This window comes from Schistocerca serialis, chromosome 9 (genome assembly GCF_023864345.2).
Source record: "Schistocerca serialis cubense isolate TAMUIC-IGC-003099 chromosome 9, iqSchSeri2.2, whole genome shotgun sequence".
Lineage (NCBI taxonomy): Eukaryota > Metazoa > Arthropoda > Insecta > Orthoptera > Acrididae > Schistocerca > Schistocerca serialis.
Window position 1 is genome coordinate 287,163,446 of NC_064646.1, and position 22,277 is coordinate 287,185,722.

Genomic DNA, 22,277 nt, shown 5'->3' on the forward strand with positions numbered 1-22,277 from the left:
CCAACTGTCTTATCTGTGTTCATTCGAATTCATTTCCCCGCAAATTGTTATACACATGTTTTTTTATGAGTTAAATGACTACAATGGGAACTCACAACTACTATTGTCATAAGATACTAGTAACCCATTTTGTGATGCGTACAGTTTTGCGTATCTGTGCATTTAAAGCAAGTTGCCAACCTTTGCACATCTTTTAAATCTTATCGAGATTTGACTGGCTTTCTGATAGAACATAATTACAGATAGCTGCATACTTTCAAAAAAAATCTGAGGTACTATTAATATTGCATGCCAGGTCATTATTATACAACATGAACAGCAAGTTTCCCAAAACACTTCTCTGGAGCACACTTTATGTTACCTTTAATTTGTTGATGACTCCAGTTCTATGATATGTTACATGATGATATGCTTTCTCTTAAGAAAGGTTGGTATGGTACAGCATTTAATGTTTCTTAGGAAGTCAAGAAATACTGCATCCACCTGATTGCCTTGATCCATGGTTTTCAGGAGATCATTGGGACAAAACATGATGTTTTTAGAGTCCATGATGATCGGCACTGAGAAAATAACTCTGTTCAAGATAACTCGTTACATCCAGAATATGTTCTAATGACAATGAGATTGTTTCTTAAATGATTATGTGATGCCTTAAGCCAGGCTGTTCCAGCTCGTGGGCTCCGCTGTGAGCCGCGAAGCGCTCCCTGCTCCAGGGAGCCGCGTCGCTCACTGTTACCAGTCAAGTGGGCCGGCACGCTGGCACGTGGCACGGCTGGCTGAGGCAGGCGGCAAGGCAAGGGTTTTGATGTGCCAGCTGCATCTTACAAGATCGAAAACTTCACACTCTTAGCTGCTAAGATGTGGTGACGTGCTACACCAGGAAATACGATCTTCAGGAAATAAATAAGAAACAAATGTTTTACAAGAAATTGCATACTAAATTTATTGGGCCTCTGTAGTTTGAAATTTTCTTTTCATTGCAAGATCGGAAATATCAGGCGTCAAAGTGTTCGCAGCGTTAATGCGGAGGATGGCCTTCATTGTTGCATCCTGAAGAAGCGATCGTTCCTTACTTTATAACTGTTTTCATTGCTCAGAAAAGCTGCTCACATCAAAATGTAAATCCAAACATGCACATGATCTGAGCGGCATTATTGTGAAGTTTGGGAAATGTTTTTTCTGTAATGAACACTACCATCATGACAAATACAACGTGATGTAGTACCTCTCTTTCAACAAAGTTGAATTTTGCAAATCAATAATCTCCAATTGAAGCGACGATGACAAGTCATCGGTGGAAACTGAAAAAGGAGTGCTGAATACCTTAAGTTCCATTTCCAAACTAGTGAGGTCTCGGAATCGTGTTTCAAACGACGTGATGAGCTGCTTTAACTTTGCTTGGTAATCGCCGAAAGTAGTACCATTAGGTAGTTTTAAAGAAGCAAGATGATTGAAGAACGTTAGATGTCCATTACTCATCTGTCTCTCAAATAAACGTAACTTTTCCATGAACACTTTGATCTGGTCGTGCATGTTAACGATTAGCTGCCCTTTGCCCTGCAATAACAGATTTAAATTATTCAGATGCATAGTTATGTCAGCTAGGAACGCCAGGTCTGATATCCATTTTATATCTTTCAGACAACACATTTCCTCCCCTTTCATTTCGAGAAAATGGGTATTTCCTCACTAATGGCAAAGAAACCATCAAGAACTTTTCCCCGACTCAGCCAATGAACTGTACTGTGGTAAGATATATCCCCATACTCCACTTCCACATCTTTCAGGAATCCTTTGACGACGCACAGTTCACGACATCTTTCATTACGCCACCTAGCTCTACTGTTTCAGCACACAGTGCCTCTTGGTGCATTACAGAACACGAACTATGTTGCATGTTTTTGATACCCTCCGTATTACGAATCCGTTTTTAAACATACGTCTACTGGTATGTCGTTCTTAAGCCTGGCTACCAGTTCTCTGCGTGCAACGCCTTCTACCTGACTGTATTTAATTCTGTATATTGTACCTCTTCGCAGAATTAAATACTTTATGACATACAAAACACTGCGGTCGACCATCCCTCTCAATGAATAGAAAGGTATCCTCCAATAGAGGTACAGAGCTCCCGCAGCTAGTCATAGCTGTCATTGAGCACGGATTATTACGGCTGCATGCGGCCAGGGGGCAGTGAGTTCGCTTTCCCCCTCCACGCGGGCTCCGAGCTGCCGCAGTGAGCACTCCGGAGCGCTCCGGCTCCCTGGAGCTCGGTTGGAACAGCCTGCCTTAAGCTGACATTTTCTTTATTCCATGTACTATTGTACAATTTTTACCTTATGCGATTTTCAGTTACTTAAAATCGAAGTGTTATACATTGGATGTATCCAATGTTGCCCTAGGCTATGCATCCATTGTATAATGATTCTGTTTTAGATACTAGAAAAGCCTAAGGCCAAAACTGAATAATTGACAAAACTGAATAACAATACCTCAAATGAAGACAATGTCTGCTGAAGACATCACAAAATCATTTAAAAAACATCATCAGAGCTGTGGATCTTGTCACAATGAAGATTATTAAATCAATGAGATTGGATGCTGTCCTTTTTGTAGATAAGTGTGACCTATGTTTTCTCCTACTCAGTGTGCACAGATTTTTTGCAAAAGTCTTTGGAATATTATGGGTAACATGCGATCCAAGTCAGCTGCAAAATCTGCGTGGACTCTGACAGGGTGTCTATCAGTCCTGCAGCCCTTTTCAACTGTAGATGTTTCTTTGAAGTGGCTCCAGAATTAAACAGGGGTATTACAGGGGAATCACCCTGCCTACTGTCAAAAGACTGGCAACTGTTGTGAATCAATGTGTTAGAAGAGCTCCCAAGAATTGTCCACTGTGATGCCTCTACCAGAGATACCTCAAGTACTACCCTCTCCCATGTATCCTGTCTCCTCTGCTGAAAGTACAGGATCTGTCATTACTTGCCCACTTGCAAGTGGTGTCTCAACATTAGATCTAGGCATCCTGTACTGGGTGGATGGGGTCCAGGGAGGACTCAGGGTGTTGTACCAAACTCCCTAACCAAAACATTTGAGGTGCTGTCTTTCACTGAAACTGAAATTGAGCTAGTGGGACAGGACTTCACCTGCTTTAGAGAAATCTGTTTTGTCTGGTGTCAGGAGGAGGCAAATGCAAAATGGTAGGGGTCTTTTAATTGTCAGGAGTTCAAATGTATGGCAAAAGATGGTACTCCTTAGGGAACTGGAAGCAAGGAACAGGAAAAGAGACCAGATGCACTAAATGTGTATGCCTGGAGGTCTCATTCAGCATGCTGAAGAGGGTATTCTAGCAGCCACTGAGGGAACAGGGTGCTACCAACTACAGATTGTGGCATACGTTGGAACAAATGATGCCTGTCATCTGGGCTCTCAGGTCATTCTTGCATCATTCTGGTGACTGGCAGAGAAGGTTGCTAAGACCAGTCTTGCGCATGAAGTTAATTGCAGTATTGTCTGTAGAACTGATGATGTGCATTCAGTTCTGAGTTATGAACTGAACCAGAGACTTCCAAGGTTCTGTGGGAAGCTAGGTTGCGACTTCCTGGAATTGTACCAAAGGGTTGAGAATTGTAGGGTCACTATAAGTAGATCAGGTGTGCATTACACATCAGAGGCTGTTACTCAGGTAGCTGACTGTATGTGCAGTGCACACAATCGTTTCTTAGATTACGTGACTCACCATCCAATCCAGATGATGACAACTACAAGGTATCTAGAACTGTTAGTGTAAGATCAAAAGAAACCTCTTCCATAGATGAGAGTATTAAAATCCTAATGGTAAACTGCCAAAGTATTCACAACAAAGTTCCAGAGTTTGAAGCGCTCATGAAAAGCAGTGAAGCTCACATAACACTAGGTATAGAAAGCTTGTTGAAAGCTGGAATTGATGGCAGTGAGATTTACGGGGAAGTGTATATTGAATGACTAGGCAAATGGGAAATGGAGGTGGTGTATTTGTCGTAGCAGGCAAGAAACTCAAATCTAATGATGTAGACACTGAAGCTGTATGTGTCATAATTTGGGCAAGACTCAGCATCAGGGGTGGACATAAAATGATAACTGGATACTTCTATCACCCACCAGACTTATCCCCTGATGTAACCAAAAATTTTAGAGAAAACATCAGCTCACCTGTATACAAGTTCTCCAATCATACTGTAATCATCGGTGGAGATTTTAATCATCCAATAATTAATTGGGTAAATTACAGTTTTGTTAGTGGCTGGCATGATTATACATCCTGTGAAACTTTATTGAATGCCTTCTCTGCAAACTACGTAGAACAGATAGTTAGGAACCCTACTCATGATGGAAATATATTGGATCTAATGGCAACAAATAGGCCTGACCTCTTTGAGGGTGTCCACATCGAAACTGCTATCAGTGATCATGACATGGTTACAACTAAAATGAGCATATATATATATATATATATATATATATATATATATATATATATATATATATATATATATATATATATATATATATATATATATATATATATATATATATATATATATATATATATATCTTGTGACTTACCAAATGAAAGTGCGGGCAGGTCGACAGACACACAAACGAACACAAACATACACACAAAATTCAAGCTTTCTCAACAAACTGTTGCCTCATCAGGAAAGAGGGAAGGAGAGGGATGATATGGTTATAATAGAGGGAAACATTCCACGTAGGAAAAATATATCTAAAAACAAAGATGATGTGACTTACCAAATGAAAGTGCTGGCAGGTCGACAGACACACAAACGAACACAAACATACACACGAAATTCAAGCTTTCGCAACAAACTGTTGCCTCATCAGGAAAGAGGGAAGGAGAGGGAAAGACGAAAGGAAGTGGGTTTTAAGGGAGAGGGTAAGGAGTCATTCCAATCCCGGGAGTGGAAAGACTTACCTCATGGGGAAAAAAGGACGGGTATACACTCACACACACACACATATCCATCCACACATATACAGACACAAGCAGACATATTTAAAGACAAAGAGTTTGGGCAGAGATGTCAGTCGAGGCAGAAGTGCAGAGGCAAAGATGATGTTGAATGACAGGTGAGGTATGAGTGGCGGCAACTTGAAATTAGCGGAGATTGAGGCCTGGTGGGTAACGGGAAGAGAGGATATATTGAAGAGCAAGTTCCCATCTCCGGAGTTCGGATAGGTTGGTGTTAGTGGGAAGTATCCAGATAACCCGGACGGTGTAACACTGTGCCAAGATGTGCTGGCCGTGCACCAAGGCATGTTTAGCCACAGGGTGATCCTCATTACCAACAAACACTGTCTGCCTGTGTCCATTCATGCGAATGGACAGTTTGTTGCTGGTCATTCCCACATAGAATTCATCAAAGTGTAGGCAGGTCAGTTGGTAAATCACGTGGGTGCTTTCACATGTGGCTCTGCCTTTGATCGTGTACACCTTCCGGGTTACAGGACTGGAGTAGGTGGTGGTGGGAGGGTGCATTGGACAGGTTTTACACCGGGGGCGGTTACAAGGATAGGAGCCAGAGGGTAAGGAAGGTGGTTTGGGGATTTCATAGGGATGAACCAACAGGTTACGAAGGTTAGGTGGACAGTGGAAAGACACTCTTGGTGGAGTGGGGAGGATTTCATGAAGGATGGATCTCATTTCAGGGTAGGATTTGAGGAAGTCGTATCCCTGCTGGAGAGCCACATTCAGAGTCTGGTCCAGTCCCGGAAAGTATCCTGTCACAAGTGGGGCACTTTTGTGGTTCTTCTGTGGGGGATTATGGGTTTGAGGGGATGAGGAAGTGGCTCTGGTTATTTGCTTCTGTACCAGGTCGGGAGGGTAGCTGCGGGATGCGAAAGCTGTTGTCAGGTTGTTGGTGTAATGGTTCAGGGAGTCCGGACTGGAGCAGATTCGTTTGCCACGAAGACCTAGGCTGTAGGGAAGGGACCGTTTGATGTGGAATGGGTGGCAGCTGTCATAATGGAGGTACTGTTGCTTGTGGGTGGGTTTGATGTGGATGGACGTGTGAAGCTGGCCATCGGACAGGTGGAGGTCAACGTCAAGGAAAGTGGCATGGGATTTGGAGTAGGACCAGGTGAATCTGATGGAACCAAAGGAGTTGAGGTTGGAGAGGAAATTCTGGAGTTCTTCTTCACTGTGAGTCCAGATCATGAAGATGTCATCAATAAATCTGTACCAAACTTTGGGTTGGCAGGCCTGGGTAACCAAGAAGGCTTCCTCTAAGCGACCCATGAATAGGTTGGCGTACGAGGGGGCCATCCTGGTACCCATGGCTGTTCCCTTTAGTTGTTGGTATGTCTGGCCTTCAAAAGTGAAGAAGTTGTGGGTCAGGATGAAGCTGATGAAGGTGATGAGGAAAGAGGTTTTAGGTAGGGTGGCAGGTGATCGGCGTGAAAGGAAATGCTCCATCGCAGCGAGGCCCTGGACGTGCAGAATATTTGTGTATAAGGAAGTGGCATCAATGGTTACAAGGATGGTTTCTGGGGGTAACACATTGGGTAAGGATTCCAGGCGTTCGAGAAAGTGGTTGGCGTCTTTGATCAAGGATGGGAGACTGCATGTAATGGGTTGAAGGTGTTGATCTACGTAGGCAGAGATACGTTCTGTGGGGGCTTGGTAACCAGCTACAATGGGGCGGCTGGGATGATCGGGTTTGTGGATTTTAGGAAGAAGGTAGAAGGTAGGGGTGCAGGGTGTCGGTGGGGTCAGGAGGTTGATGGAGTCAGGTGAAAGGTTTTGCAGGGGGCCTAAGGTTCTGAGGATTCCTTGAAGCTACGCCCGGACATTGGGAATGGGGTTACCTTGGCAAACTTTGTATGTGGTGTTGTCTGAAAGCTGACGCAGTCCCTCAGCCACATACTCCCGACGATCAAGTACCACGGTCGTGGAACCCTTGTCCGCTGGAAGAATGACGATGGATCGGTCAGCCTTCAGATCACGGATAGCCTGGGCTTCAGCAGTGGTGATGTTGGGAGTAGGATTAAGGTTTTTTAAGAAGGATTGAGATGCAAGGCTGGAAGTCAGAAATTCGTGGAAGGTTTGGAGAGGGTGATTTTGAGGAAGAGGAGGTGGGTCCCGCTGCAACGGAGGACGGAACTGTTCCAGGCAGGGTTCAATTTGGATGGTGTCTTGGGGAGTTGGATCATTAGGAGTAGGATTAGGATCATTTTTCTTCATGGCAAAGTGATATTTCCAGCAGAGAGTACGAGTGTAATACAGTAAATCTTTGACGAGGGCTGTTTGGTTGAATCTGGGAGTGGGGCTGAAGGTGAGGCCTTTGGATAGGACAGAGGTTTCGGATTGGGAGAGAGGTTTGGAGGAAAGGTTAACTACTGAATTAGGGTGTTGTGTTTCCAGATTGTGTTGATTGGAATTTTGAGGTTTTGGAGGGAGTGGAGCTGGAAGTGGGAGATTGAGTAGATGGGAGAGACTGGGTTTGTGTGCAATGAGAGGAGGTTGAGGTTTGCTGGAAAGGTTGTGACGGGTGAGTGAGTTGCCTTTCCGGAGGTGGGAAACCAGGAGATTGGATAGTTTTTTGAGGTGGAGGGTGGCACGCTGTTCTAATTTACGGTTTGCCTGTAGGAGGATGCTCTGAACAGCCGGTGTGCATGTGGGCATTACCCCCAAAGGCCTCACACTTAAAGTTCCCATCTCTGGCTACAACCCTTTTTTCCATCAGTCCCTATACCAGTTCCAAACTGAACAATCCGTGCCCTCACCCACCTAATCCTTCACCTACACATCAACTCAGCCAATAAACACACCCGTCAACTCCTATCCTTAATAAAAGTCCTTAATCTTTCCTCTCCCACATCCACACCGGCTGTTCAGAGCATCCTCCTACAGGCCAACCATAAATTAGAACAGCATGCCACCCTCCACCTCAAAAAACTATCCAATCTCCTGGTTTCCCACCTCCAGAAAGGCAACTCACTCACCCTTCACAACCTTTCCAGCAAACCTCAACCTCCTCTCATTGCACACAAACCCAGTCTCTCCCATCTACTCAATCTCCCACTTCCAGCTCCACTCCCTCCAAAACCTCAAAATTCCTAACCCTCGTCTTTTTAGCTACTTGATCCTCTGCTGCCTTCACTACTTCATCCCTCAAAGCTACCCATTCTTTTTCTACTGTATTTCTTTCACCCATTCTTGTCAATTGTTCCCTAATGCTCTCCCTGAAACTCTGTACACCCTCTGGTTTGGTCAGTTTATCCAGGTCCCATCTCCTTAAATTCCCACCTTTTTGCAGTTTCTTCAGTTTTAATCTACAGTTCACAACCAATAGATTGTGGTCAGAGTCCACATCTGCCCCTGGAAATGTCTTACAATTTAAAACCTGGTTCCTAAATCTCTGTCTTACCATTATATAATCTATCTGAAACCTTCTAGTATCTCCAGGGTTCTTCCATGTATACAACCTTCTTTCATGATTCCTGAACCAAGTGTTAGGTATGATTAAGTTATGCTCTATGCAAAATTCTACCAGGCAGCTTCCTCTTTCATTTCTTAGCCCTAATCGATATTCATCTACTACGTTTCCTTCTCTCCCTTTTCCTAATATCGAATTCCAGTCACCCATGACTATTAAATTTTCGTTTCCCATAACTATCTCAATAATTTCTTTTATCTCATCACACATTTCTTCAATTTCTTCATTATCTGCAGAGGTAGTTGGCATATAAACTTGTACTACTGTAGTAGGCGTGGGCTTCGTGTCTATCTTGGCACCGAGCGAGGTGGCGCAGTGGTTAGCACACTGGACTCGTATTCGCGAGGGCGATGGTTCAATCCTGTCTCCGGCCATCCTGATTTAGGTTTTCCGTGATTTCCCTAAATCACTTCAAGCAAATGCCGGGATGGATCCTTTGAAAGGGCACGGCCGATTTCCTTCCCCATCCTTCCCTAACCCGAGCTTGCGCTCCATCTCTAATGACCTCGTTGTCGACAAGACGTTAAACACTAAATCTCCTGCTCCTCCTCCTCTATCTTGGCCACAATAATGCGTTCACTACACTGTTTGTAGTAGCTTACCCTTGAACCGCTAAATAGATGAATGAAATCTGTATTACTGTCAGTGGTGTTGAGAAACAGCTGAAATTGTTAAAACTGAACACAGCTCCACAGCCCAATGGAATTCCTGTCAGATTCTATACCAAATTTGCAGCTGAGTTAGCTCTTCTTCTAACTATAACCTATTGCAGATCCCTTGAACATAAAACTGCCCAGTTCTTGGAAAAATGCACAGGTCACACCCGTCTATAAGAAGAGCAGCTGAAATGATCCACGAAACTACTATCCAATGTCCTTGATATTGATTTGTTGCAGAATCTTAGAACATATTCTGAGCTCAAACATAATCAGGTATCTTGAACAGAATCACCTCCTCACCAGCAGTCAGCACAGATTCTGAAAATGTCGACTATGTTAAACTAAGTTGCACTTTTTTCACATGACATACAAAAAGATTTGGAGCAAGGCAGTCAGGTAGATGCAGTATATCTTGATTTCTGAAAAGCATTTGATTCAGTAACACATCTATGCTTATTGTCAAAAGTCATATGGGGTATCAAATGAAATTTGTGACTGGGCTGAGGATTTTTGCTCGGGAAGGCACAGTAAGTTATCACTGATGGAGAATCATCAACAGATGGTCCGCCTCCGGTAGCTGAGTGGTCAGTGTGACTGAATGTCAACCCTAAGGGCCCTGGTTCGATTCCCGGCTGGGCCGGAGATTTTCTCCACTTAGGGACTGGGTGTTGTGTTGTCCTAATCATCATCATTTTATCCCCATCGACGTGCAAGTCACTGAAGTGGCGTCATATCGAAAGACTTGCACCAGGCAAACGGTCTCCCGATGGGAGGCTCTCATCACACGACATTATTTTATTATATCAACAGATGTAGATGTAACTTTGGGTGTGTCCCAGGGAAATGTGTTGGGACTCTTGCTGTTCATTTAGTATATTAATGATCTTGGAGACAATACTAACAGTAAAACCAGGCTTTCTGCAGATGATGCAGTTATATATAATGAAGTACTATCTACAAAAGGCTGCATAAATATTTAGTTAGATCTTGATAAGATTTCAAATTGGCAACTTGCTTTAAATCATCAGAAATGTACAATTTTGCACTTAGCAAAATGAAAAAAAATGTAGTATCCTGCGACTACAATATCAGTGAGTCACTGTCTGTATTGACCAACTCATACAAATACTTCAGTGTAACACTTTGTAGGGATATGAAATGGAATGATCACATACATTCATTGTGGATAAAGCAGGTGGTGAACTTCAGTTAATTGGTAGAATACTGGGGAAGCGCAATCATTCTATGCAGGAAATTGTTTAAAAATCACTCGTGTGACCAGTTGTAGAATACTGCTCAAGTATGTGGGACCCGTACCAGAGAGGACTAACTGGAGTTCTTGAACTGTATATGCTCACTGTGAAATAAATAAGCCAGACTCTTGTTGCTATATTTGCATGCCTAAAAATGAGTCTAAGGATCTCACTGTTATTTTGTAATCTGATTTTAACAAATCTAAAAATTAATTCACTGTACTTTGAGTTGTTCCTACAATAAGTCCATCACCAAAATAAGTAGAAATCAACAATTTTAATATTATGCTTTTGTGATTGTAAATGCAAGGATTTCCTGTAGAACCAATAAAGCCATTCTTTTCATGAACGAGTGAAACTTATTATTCCAGCAACAGGATGCTTGCTCAAGTCCATACAGTGATTTCTTGAGGTGCCAAACATGACCTGACCCATCATCAAAACCATCTGGTTGAGTCATATATCTCTCTATCGAAGTCACAATACACAAATGCAGTTCTAATGACGAATTGACCAAGTTTCAACTTTTCTTCTGCTGGAATCGCTATAACAGCTTGAATAGCATCATAATGAGCAATTGGACTAAAAATTCTATCGTAATCAAGTCCGGCACAATGAAACATACTGCACACATCCAAGTGAGCATGATATCAATCAACTGATACATCAGGTTTCTATTTAATATGAAGTACCCGTCAAATATTGATAACGGGGATTCCTTCAGGTAAATCCACCAAATCCCTTGTATCATTTTCATCAAATGCTTTCTTTTCTTCTGTCATTGCGTTAAACCTTTTACTGGAATTACTACTTTCATTGGCTCCGCTGAAGTTTGTTGGTGCAAGCTCTTCATGGATTGCTTTTGTCAGGAAAACTAATGCATTTGCTTCTTGAGACAGGTGAGGCTAGTATCCTCATTCATAGTCACTAAATTTCACTGGAGGACGTATTTCACAAACTGGATGTTGATTTAGTAACTCATTCAAATATTCTTGGTCACTAGTCTGAATCTGATAAACAGTAGATTCACTTCTCTCTCCTGTTTATTCAGGTATGGAATTAAATTCCAACTCAATCGAATTTCCAGTTGTACATATCTTTTATGGACTCCACGCTCTGTAACCATCTTTGCCACTCATGTAGCCAATGAAATGACCAGGTGTAGTTTTCTTATTGAACTTGTTGGGTTTCCTGGTTAAAAATACATTTTCTCCCTGGTGAAAATACACTTTTTCCATTGTAAGTGACAGTATACTTTTCCATGAAAATGTAAGAGTTATCAATCCTTTGAACGGTTATGGTTTTATACAATGGTGTAGAATTTCTCAGCACTTTAGGAAATGAAACTCAAGGAAAGAAAGAACATGTTTTGGAAAAATCTTTGATGTGCAGCAACATGTACACTGCATATTTTTGTATTACGAAAGTATAAATTTGAATTCCACCAAACACTGCATATTACTTTCCGAAGCGTTGAAATCGAGATTGCAATGCGCTTCTGAAACCCAGTCACAGCTCATGTTATGTGATCTTGCCAGCTCATGACAGTGGAAAGTCAGAGTATAGGACATGTGATGTAGTCAGCCAATAGTAACATCACTGTTAAGTACAGCAAACACACAAATAGGAAAAGTTAATGGTTTAAATTAATATACATAGTGTTGCTACAAGAAAAACAAAGCTTTCACATATAATATTGGTCTCGAAGATATGTGCAGATGTACACTCCTGGAAATGGAAAAAAGAACACATTGACACCGGTGTGTCAGACCCACCATACTTGCTCCGGACACTGCGAGAGGGCTGTACAAGCAATGATCACACGCACGGCACAGCGGGCACACCAGGAACCGCGGTGTTGGCCGTCGAATGGAGCTAGCTGCGCAGCATTTGTGCACCGCCGCCGTCAGTGGCAGCCAGTTTGCCGTGGCATACGGAGCTCCATCGCAGTCTTTAACACTGGTAGCATGCCGCGACAGCGTGGACGTGAACCGTATGTGCAGTTGACGGACTTTGAGCGAGGGCGTATAGTGGGCATGCGGGTGGCCGGGTGGACGTACTGCCGAATTGCTCAACACGTGGGGTGTGAGGTCTCCACAGTACATTGATGTTGTCGCCAGTGGTCGGCGGAAGGTGCACGTGCCCGTCGACCTGGGACCGGACCGCAGCGACGCACGGATGCACGCCAAGACCGTAGGATCCTACGCAGTGCCGTAGGGGACCGCACCGCCACTTCCCAGCAAATTAGGGACACTGTTGCTCCTGGGGTATCGGCGAGGACCATTCGCAACCGTCTCCATGAAGCTGGGCTACGGTCCCGCACACCGTTAGGCCGTCTTCCGCTCACGCCCCAACATCGTGCAGCCCGCCTCCAGTGGTGTTGCGACAGGCGTGAATGGAGGGACGAATGGAGACGTGTCGTCTTCAGCGATGAGAGTCGCTTCTGCCTTGGTGCCAATGATGGTCGTATGCGTGTTTGGCGCCGTGCAGGTGAGCGCCACAATCAGGACTGCATAAGACCGAGGCACACAGGGCCAACACCCGGCATCATGGTGTGGGGAGCGATCTCCTACACTGGCCGTACACCACTGGTGATCGTCGAGGGGACACTGAATAGTGCACGGTACATCCAAACCATCATCGAACCCATCGTTCTACCATTCCTAGACCGGCAAGGGAACTTGCTGTTCCAACAGGGCAATGCACGTCCGCATGTATCCCGTGCCACCCAACGTGCTCTAGAAGGTGTAAGTCAACTACCCTGGCCAGCAAGATCTTCGGATCTGTCCCCCATTGAGCATGTTTGGGACTGGATGAAGCATCGTCTCACGTGGTCTGCACGTCCAGCACGAACGCTGGTCCAACTGAGGCGCCAGGTGGAAATGGCATGGCAAGCCGTTCCACAGGACTACATCCAGCATCTCTACGATCGTCTCCATGGGAGAATAGCAGCCTGCATTGCTGCGAAAGGTGGATATACACTGTACTAGTGCCGAAATTGTGCATGCTCTGTTGCCTGTGTCTATGTGCCTGTGGTTCTGTCAGTGTGATCATGTGATGTATCTGACCCCAGGAATGTGTCAATAAAGTTTCCCCTTCCTGGGACAATGAATTCACGGTGTTCTTATTTCAATTTCCAGGAGTGTAGAACCACTGGCTCACCCCGCAATAATATCACTACCCTACTGCAGCGAGAACATCTATATCTTTGCCGGATCAGTTCTCTGTAGTATGCACTCTATGCTACATGTATTGTGTATACGCTGTGAGACTATAAGTATTCATAGTAAGTGACAGGAGTGCTAGAGATTATTTATCATTGTAATTACCATGCCCGCTCTCCACTACGAATAGATTAATAAGCTGCTAGAGAAGCTAAGCTTTCGCCTATAATGTTGATTTGTTTTTGTGTGTGTTACACCATAAGATACATCACACAAATGTGCCAGTAAAATGTTTAATAACAATAAATGTCAGATCTTCTGGGCTCAAAGTTTTCTAAGTGGCTCATCCTCAAAGAGTTGATTTGTAAATGAGAGTCAAAATCTCTTTGATTTAAGAAATTCATCATACATTCTCACACATAGTTCATTTTGTCTAAAAGGAAATTTACTTTGAAAGTAAAGCCTCATTTACACGATGACTGGGCATGTGCACCACATGTTTGCCCAACTCATTGATGAAACTAAACACTTTCGGCTTCTTCCAATGGTGGCGACAGTAGTTGCAAGAGTTTTGAGGTTATATGTGTTCATAGAGTGTGGACAAACTGAAATATGAAGTGAAGAACAGAGAATAATGTTTGATTTTTGGATATCTATGCTTTGCATATGTGTTTTTGGGGTTTCACTGATCCTAATAACAAAAATAAGTTGAGACCATCATGTAAGATCAGAACATCGATGGTTTGACAATACCTGAGCTGCAGAGCAAAATTTATTGAATTAGGAGCATGTGCACAACCGAATTAAGAAAAATACAAGCAAGTGCAATTTCTGACTGTGGAAATGCTCTTGTCTACAAGACTAAAATCCCATTGTTCGAGTTGGCAGACTATTTTGTAAGGAATATTGTTGACAGGAGGGAACGCTGCACAAATCAAGAAGCTGCATTCTTAATTCAATATTCATCTATTTAAAATATCATAGCAGTGCTCCCCATTCACATATGTTTGAACTCTGAAATATTGCCACTGCTCTACAGATCTATCTTCAATCGAGTAGTTTGCAAACCATTCCCTTCTTAATGCAGCCTGCTTTGAATAATTATTGTTGTTAATGTTAATAATTGTTGGTGTTAATGAAAAAGTGTCATCACCAACTAAAACTGCATCTTCTAGCATGCCAAGTGTTCTCAATTGTAATGCAAGCAATGTGATATGTATTTTGAATTCTGGAGACAGTGCTTCATGCATTACAATATCTTTTCCTTATCACATAATTAGCTCTGTTTAGAAGAAATGTGAACGGTTCTGGTGACATTCTAAAACAAATCGAAACATGTTTCTTATTTTTTTCTTATGCAGCAATTCCACGCAACAAGCTTTAACTCCATCACAACTCATGTGACGTGCAGCTGTCAAAACTTTCCTTTCAGACACAACTCAGAAACCTAAAAAACGACAAAACTGAAGTGTATACCAGTATCATCATGTCTACAGTCATATATCAGGGTGTAAATGTGGACAAGAAAAAAAAAAATTCCCAGATTTCCCGGTTAAAAATACACTTTCTACCATATGAAAATACACTTTTTCCATGGTAAGTATCAGTGTAAGTTTCTTTGTAACTGTAAAACTTATCAACCCTTTCAATGGTTGTGGTTTTATACACTGGTGTAGAATTGCCCAGCACTTTAGAAAACGAAACTCAGGGAAAAAAAAGAAAAAAAAGCTTTGGGAAGATGTCTTACACGCAGCAACATATACACTGCATATTTTCATATTACGAAAGTATAAATTCAAATTCCAATGAACACTGCATGTTACTTTCTGAAGCATTGAAATCGAGATTGCGATGCGCTTTTGTAAGCCAGTCGTAGCACATGTCAAGTGATCTCATCAGCCGAAGACAGCAGACATTCAGAGCATAGGACACATGATGTAGTCAGCCAATAGCAACATCACTGTTAAGTAGCATGAACACACAAATAGGAAAATGAACAGAAAAATTGTCTAGCCAACAAATACTATAATCCTCACAACCTGCAGCATTCACACCTGAGACCATAAATAGCTGTGGTGAACTTAGGGTATAATTTTATAGCAAGAACGCAACAGCAACCAGCAGCAAAAAAACCTTCGTAGAGTAAAAGCATGAAAAAAGAAGGAAGTCTTAGAAGCAAAAAATTACACACAACACAAAACCAAGCACCACTGTAGGAGAGGACAGGAAACACACAGTTCTCATTTATTTACTTTAATAGGTCCTAATAGTGAAGTATTATAGCATGTGTAAGTCTTTTCTGGAGCAATAGGCTTCTGACCTGGTAAGAGTCTGAAGACATAGAGACTCGTTTTTTACTCAACGACTACCACCTGTAGAAAAGAAACTGTACTGTGTATCATAGTGCTATATAGTAGCCTTTAGCGGATGCTCTCTGTGTCTGAGAACTGAAAAATGATCTGCAACAGTTAACTTCACTACTAAATTTGAGACTAAGGTACTTCATACTTTATGAATGCATAACATTTAATTATTCACTTCTTTTAAATTTATAAATGAGCATTTCACAGCACAAAGCACAGGTATAGTGACTGCAGTGTGTGGGGAAGGCAGGCCTTGAACCCTCAATACTGCTCCACTTCCCTGGGCAGTATAAATGCTTGAAGAACTCCCTCCCCTCCCCACCTAATCACCCTGAAAGAACTCATATAAAAAATTTAGAGCAGAGACAATTGCAAATCTTTGTAGAGGTACTAGTGACCAATAGCTGTAGCAAAGCACTCTAGCTAACCACTGTACCAACAAACCATTTTGACTGCACCTGCAAAAAGTTGAATTTGGTAGTGATTTGGCATAAGTTTACAGACAGTGATAATACATTTCAAATGCTAAAGCACACGAATTTTCTCACCATAGAATGAATGAACTGTTCACAAATAAATAATATTGCAGTTAACACATGCAAAAGAATATGAAATGAGTAATTTGAAAAGAACCTTAAACTCAGCTGGCACCAGAAACAAATTTGCAAGCATTATTATTTGCTGATTCTAAGAAGTGAGTTCTTTTTAAACATATGAATGCACACAACAATCTGAAGGGTCATACTTACCAATTGAGACAGTTGCCTGGAAACCAGTATGAGGATTGTTGGTGTTAGTATAAAACCGAATGTGAAGGACATTAGATGAAGTAGTATATGTGCTTGGGGCAACTGTACCACAGAATACGCCCACAATTTTGGCAGCAAGTGTTCCTCCATCACGCACTTCAATACCTTCCTCAGGACAACCAGATCTATTATGAGAGAATAATCATACAATTAAAAAGCAAAGACAAATAATAGACACTACTTATTTCTACAACTATTGAGGAAGTGCAAAAGAAATGGCATTTGAGTCAAAAATATACATACTCATGACGCTGAAACTGAAGACAACCGTCTGCAAAATGCAAAGATTTATGTTTGTGTCACACATTGACAAAAAAGTAAAATCCTCCAGAAGGACTGATTGTAAAATAATATATGTCACATAAAACAACTGTACAAAATATGTTACTTGATACTGCAAATAGAAAATCTTAGAACCAATAATGTCTACATAAGTTACTTGTGCACTAGGAAAAGTGTTTATACTGTCACTTTGAATTTGTTGTAAGATATGTAACAATCTTTTGGGGAAATGCAGGCAGTGGAGATAAGATATTAGTATTTAAAAAAAAAAAAAAAAAAAAAAAAAAAATAGAAATACATGTAATATTAAAACTAGGAATTCATACCACCCATGATTTAGGAATCTAAATATTTCAACTGTTCCATATATTTATATGTCATACCTGTTTATACATAACAAAACACAATGATTTAGACAAAACTAATTTTAAAATATTTATGATACTAGAAACAAAGGAAATTTCATGTTACCATCTCTTATTAAAACTCTACTCCAAACTACTCAGTAAATGGCTTTAAAATGTACAGGTTAAAAGTGAAAATTTCAGGATGTTTCCAAACTGCTCGGGCAACGTACATTCTATTATCGAACTTTTTCCCTCCTTATATTCATCCACATGTCCCAAACAAATGTTTACAATTTCAAGTGTACAGCATACTTCATTTGTTTTTGACAGCTACATAGGTTAGACATGTTTTAGTGTGCTCGGTGACTTTTGATCACTATAAAAAATGGAGCAATGAATTTGTATCAAATTTTGTGTGAAAAAATGGAATCAAGTGCTCTAAAACACTTCAAATGTTGACAGTGACATATAGTGAGTATGCTCTAAGTAAAAAAAAAAAAAATGTTTACAAGTGGTACAAGCTCTTCCAAGATGTCCAAGAAGATGCCAATGACAAACCTTGCTCTGGATGTCCCAGCGCATCAACAACCCAGCACATCAACAACAGATGAGAACGTCCAAGTTGTGAAGAAAATTGTTTCAGAAAATCAACAAATTGCCATAACAGAAGTTGCGAAAGATGTTGACAAATCGGTCGGCTCATGTCATGCAATTTTTTCCGATGTTTTGGACATGAGACATGGGTCAGCGAAGTTTGTTCCAAAACTTCTCAATTTTGATCAGAAGAACCGTTGCATGAGCACTGCTCAAGACCTCTTGGATGACATGAATGATGATCCCGATTTGCTCAAAAGGGTCACAACTGGTGACAAAACATGGGTTTATGGTTATGCTGTCGAAATCTAAGCCCAGCTGTCCCAGAAGAAGCCTGCCAAGTTCAATCAAATCTCAAAGTTTTGCTCACTGTCCCTCCCCCCACCCAATGACTTAACATTATGCGCTGTCTGCGAGAAGCAATACGCAAAGAAACGTCCGGAATTGTGGAAAAACAGGTCAGGGATTTTGCATGATGACAATGCACCTGCTCCTTCATCGTTGCTTGTGAGAGATTTTCTGGCCACAAACAACATGACAATTGTGCCTCAGCCACTGCATTTACCAGATTTGGCTCCCTGCAACTTTTTCCTGTTCCAAAAACTGAAGAGACCTATGAAAGGATGAAGATTTTAAATGATTAAGGAAATAAAAACTGCATCACTGGAAGTACTCAAGGCTGTACCAAAAAGTATTTATAAGAAGGGCTTCGAGGATTGGAAGAAGTGTTGGCACAAGTGTATTGTACCTGAGGGGTATTACTTTGAAGGGGACAACATGACTACTGATGAGTAAATAAATATTTTTTCGTAAAAATATAAAGTCACCTTATTTTTTGAACACACCTCATATACATACACAATTCAGATATATATAGTGAATGCCATCTCCTGGCACTCAGCGATCTCAGGTACAGTGAGTAGTGGGCTGCAGAAGGGGTGTGGTAAGTAGTGTAATGGATCATATTATTTTTTCTATATTTCTTTGTTCTTTTCTTTTTATACATGTAAAGCCAAATCTGAATTATCTAATTGCTGTGTGCCAAAGATAATGTTTTTACACAAAAAATAGAAGAGATATGCTCTTCAATTGATTAATTTCTGTATCTTCACCTGTTTGTTTCTATAAGGGGTAGCATGTGGACATACGACTAGATCCACCATGCTAGTATTGTTTATAAATGTGTATTCCATCCGTATACTAAAAAGTGTTATAAAAGTTATTAGGAAGGCAAGTTTATTCATACATATATTTACACCAATTACATCCATCTGTCCATCATTTCGCCCCCATATATGACACTATTCAGTAGTGAGAGGCTTATAAGGGAACGGAGGGGGGAAGAAACCTCAGAGCTGCTATTCCTCATTCAAGTATCTTCTCAAAAAGCATCACGAGGTCTAGACGACCCTCACCAGTTATCTCACGGGAACTGAGACCAGTTCCTATGCACTGCAGTCAGATGTGCTGATTACTTAGCTAGAGAGGTGGACCCTGTGCTGCTATTTTTATCTGGTACTTAAAATAAAGTATTTATATTTTCATGGTATATTCAAACATTTATGTAGCTATACATACACCACTATCAGATGTGTTTACAGGATGAAGCCAAACTTCACTGCCAAAATTTCAGAGGTTATTAAGGAACATTTTCTGAATATTCTGGTATGAAACACTCTTTTGTCTCCGGTGGCTCTTTACACAGTGATCACCTTTTATTTGATTTCTTACCCCCATTTATCTCTGTATCTATATTACACAAATAATAACTGCACAAAAATAAATATGTAAATGGAATTACTTGGTGTCTTGTATGGCACCAAACTAATTTCATTCCTCCATTCACTGATGATACTTACCATTGACAACAGTGATGTCAGTTCTATCTCAGGTTTCTTAAAAAAAAAAAAAAAAAAAAAAAAAAAAAAAAACATGTGCCTCATGTCTGGATTCAGTGAATCCAGCAGAAGAACAGCACCACGAGGCTACAATGAGCTGTTCCTGCAGTGACTGTAACCACATCACAGTACTCTTGTTCCCAAGGATTGCTGGATTACTGTGCATTTTTGTTGTACATTTAGGTAATTGGACATAAGGTTTTTAGGTTTTGTGAAGATATTTTTCACAGAAAGAAAGATAACTGAGGTAGCAAACCAAACAATTATATTAATCCTCTGTAAGAAGCCATCAACAGCCATGAATTCCCTGTACCAAAATTTTCAGAAAAAAGTACCTGAACCAGGTTGAAAATTTTGTTTGTGCAGTCCGAGTTCAAATATTGGAATTAATACATAATTTTCATTTCCAGATCCGAATTTTCTACTGAATTGTAGATGTGGCTAAGTAGGTATTCCTTTATTTTATTTTGTAATATTTAGGGACTTCTTTTACCTATCCAATTACGTTATAATATTGCACCTTGTATAACAGAAACTGAACCAGTCCTTATGTACTCTGCTGTGGTGACATCCTTCAAAAGAAGCGTTTGGTAGTCATCCTCTGACACTCCTTTCATTAGATGTGGAACTTGGTTGTTGGGCAGGAACTTATTATTTTATTCTCAGAGTGGGCAGAACACTGACAGATTTTTAGAAATGGGATTTAATCACAAACAAGTGTCAGTTTATGTCAGAGTGTATTTCCTTTTGAGTAAACTCCTAGTTATGTATACACTGATCAGCAGGACATTGTGACCACCGACCTAATATCGATATAAATCCATCCAGCATCACCTGGCAAGGAATGACTGCTAGTCAGACACATGCATGGTGTGTGTAGTATCAGTGAGTGTGCTGTCCATGTGTAGAATGGCGAAGGCCTGCCACCTATCTGAGTCTGACCGAGGGCAGATCGTGATGGCCTGGTGCTTGGCACGAGTATTTCGGAAACTGCACGACTTGTCGAGTCTTCAAGGAGTGCTGTGGTGAGTGTATTCAACACATGGCGAAACCAAGGTGAAGCTACATCCCGATGATGTAGGGTTGGGTGGCCATCCCTCATTACAGATGTTGGATGCCATTGGCTGGGGAGACTGGTAAAACAGGACAGGCAGCAAACTGTGGCAAAGCTAACATCAGACTTTAATGATTGGCAGAGTACAAGTGCGTCTGAACACACAGTGCACCAAACACTCCTAACAATGGGCCTCTGCACCCAACAACTCATGCATGTGCCAATGTTAACACCACAACATTGGTAACTACAACTGAAATGGACATGTGACCATCGGCACTGGATGTTGGTGCAGTGGTAAAGTGTTGCATGGTCTGCTGAATTCTGATACTTTCTTCGTCATGGCAATGGGAGGGTGTGAATCCGTCATCTTCCAGGAGAACAGCTTCTTGACACATGTACTGTGGCACAGACAGAACTTGGCAGCAGCTCCATTATGCTCTGAGGAACATTCACGTGGGCATTCATAGGTCCAGTGGAGTTTCTGCATGGCAGTATGACAGCCAAGGAGTACTGTACACTGGTTACAGACCGTGTACACCCATTCATGACAATCACATTTCCCATGGTAGTGGCATTTTTCAACAAGGTAATGTGCCATGTCACATGGCCAGGAGTGAATGGAGTGGTTTGAGGAGCACAGTAGTAAGATCCAATTGATGTGCTAATCTCCCATCTTGTCAGATCTGAACCCTATTGAACACATCCAGGATGTGATTGAACGTGGTGTTAGAGCTCACTGGCCTACATCCCCGGAATTTACAGGACTTAGGTGATGTGTATGCAGATGTGGTGCCAACTTCCTCCAGTGACCTACCAAGGCCTCACTACTTCCATACCATGACACATCAACACCATTATCTGTGCCAAAGAAAGACATACTGGCTGTTACATAAGTGGTCACAATGTTCTTGCTGATTAGTTTCAGAATTAATAAACATTTACTCACACAGGGTGAATTCTATCATCAAAAGAGGAAATTCAGATTTTAATATCCCAGTACTGCTGAGGTCACATGAGACATATGCACAAGCTCGAATTGTAAAGAAAACTGGAATTGCCCTTCCCAAGCAACCATCCAAACATTTACCTTAACAGATTTATGTGAATTATGGCAAAAACCTAAATTTGAACGGCCACAAAGGGATTTGAACTGCTATCCTTCTGAAACCCCAGGACACTCCATTACTTCTGGTGATCCATCATTTGTCTGTGCTTTCACTTTTATGAAAAAATGTTTTAATTAGTAGGCAATTATCTAATGTCACCTCTCTCAGAATTACTGTAATCTGTGAGTTGAACATCATTTGCCTAACTGTGTTCATTCATTTCATTCCTAAAAAAAGTTCAAATTGTCCT

At 41.4% G+C, this 22,277-nt stretch overlaps 1 protein-coding gene across 1 annotated transcript in view; it reads right to left on the minus strand.

Moving 5' to 3' along the window:
- LOC126419763 (cubilin-like) overlaps positions 1-22,277 on the minus strand; it is a 753,686-nt gene that overhangs the window by 275,806 nt on the left and 455,603 nt on the right. The window contains exon 45 of the mRNA XM_050086938.1: positions 16,684-16,868. Coding sequence (XP_049942895.1) covers positions 16,684-16,868 — 185 coding nt within the window. The remainder of the gene's footprint in view (positions 1-16,683; positions 16,869-22,277) is intronic.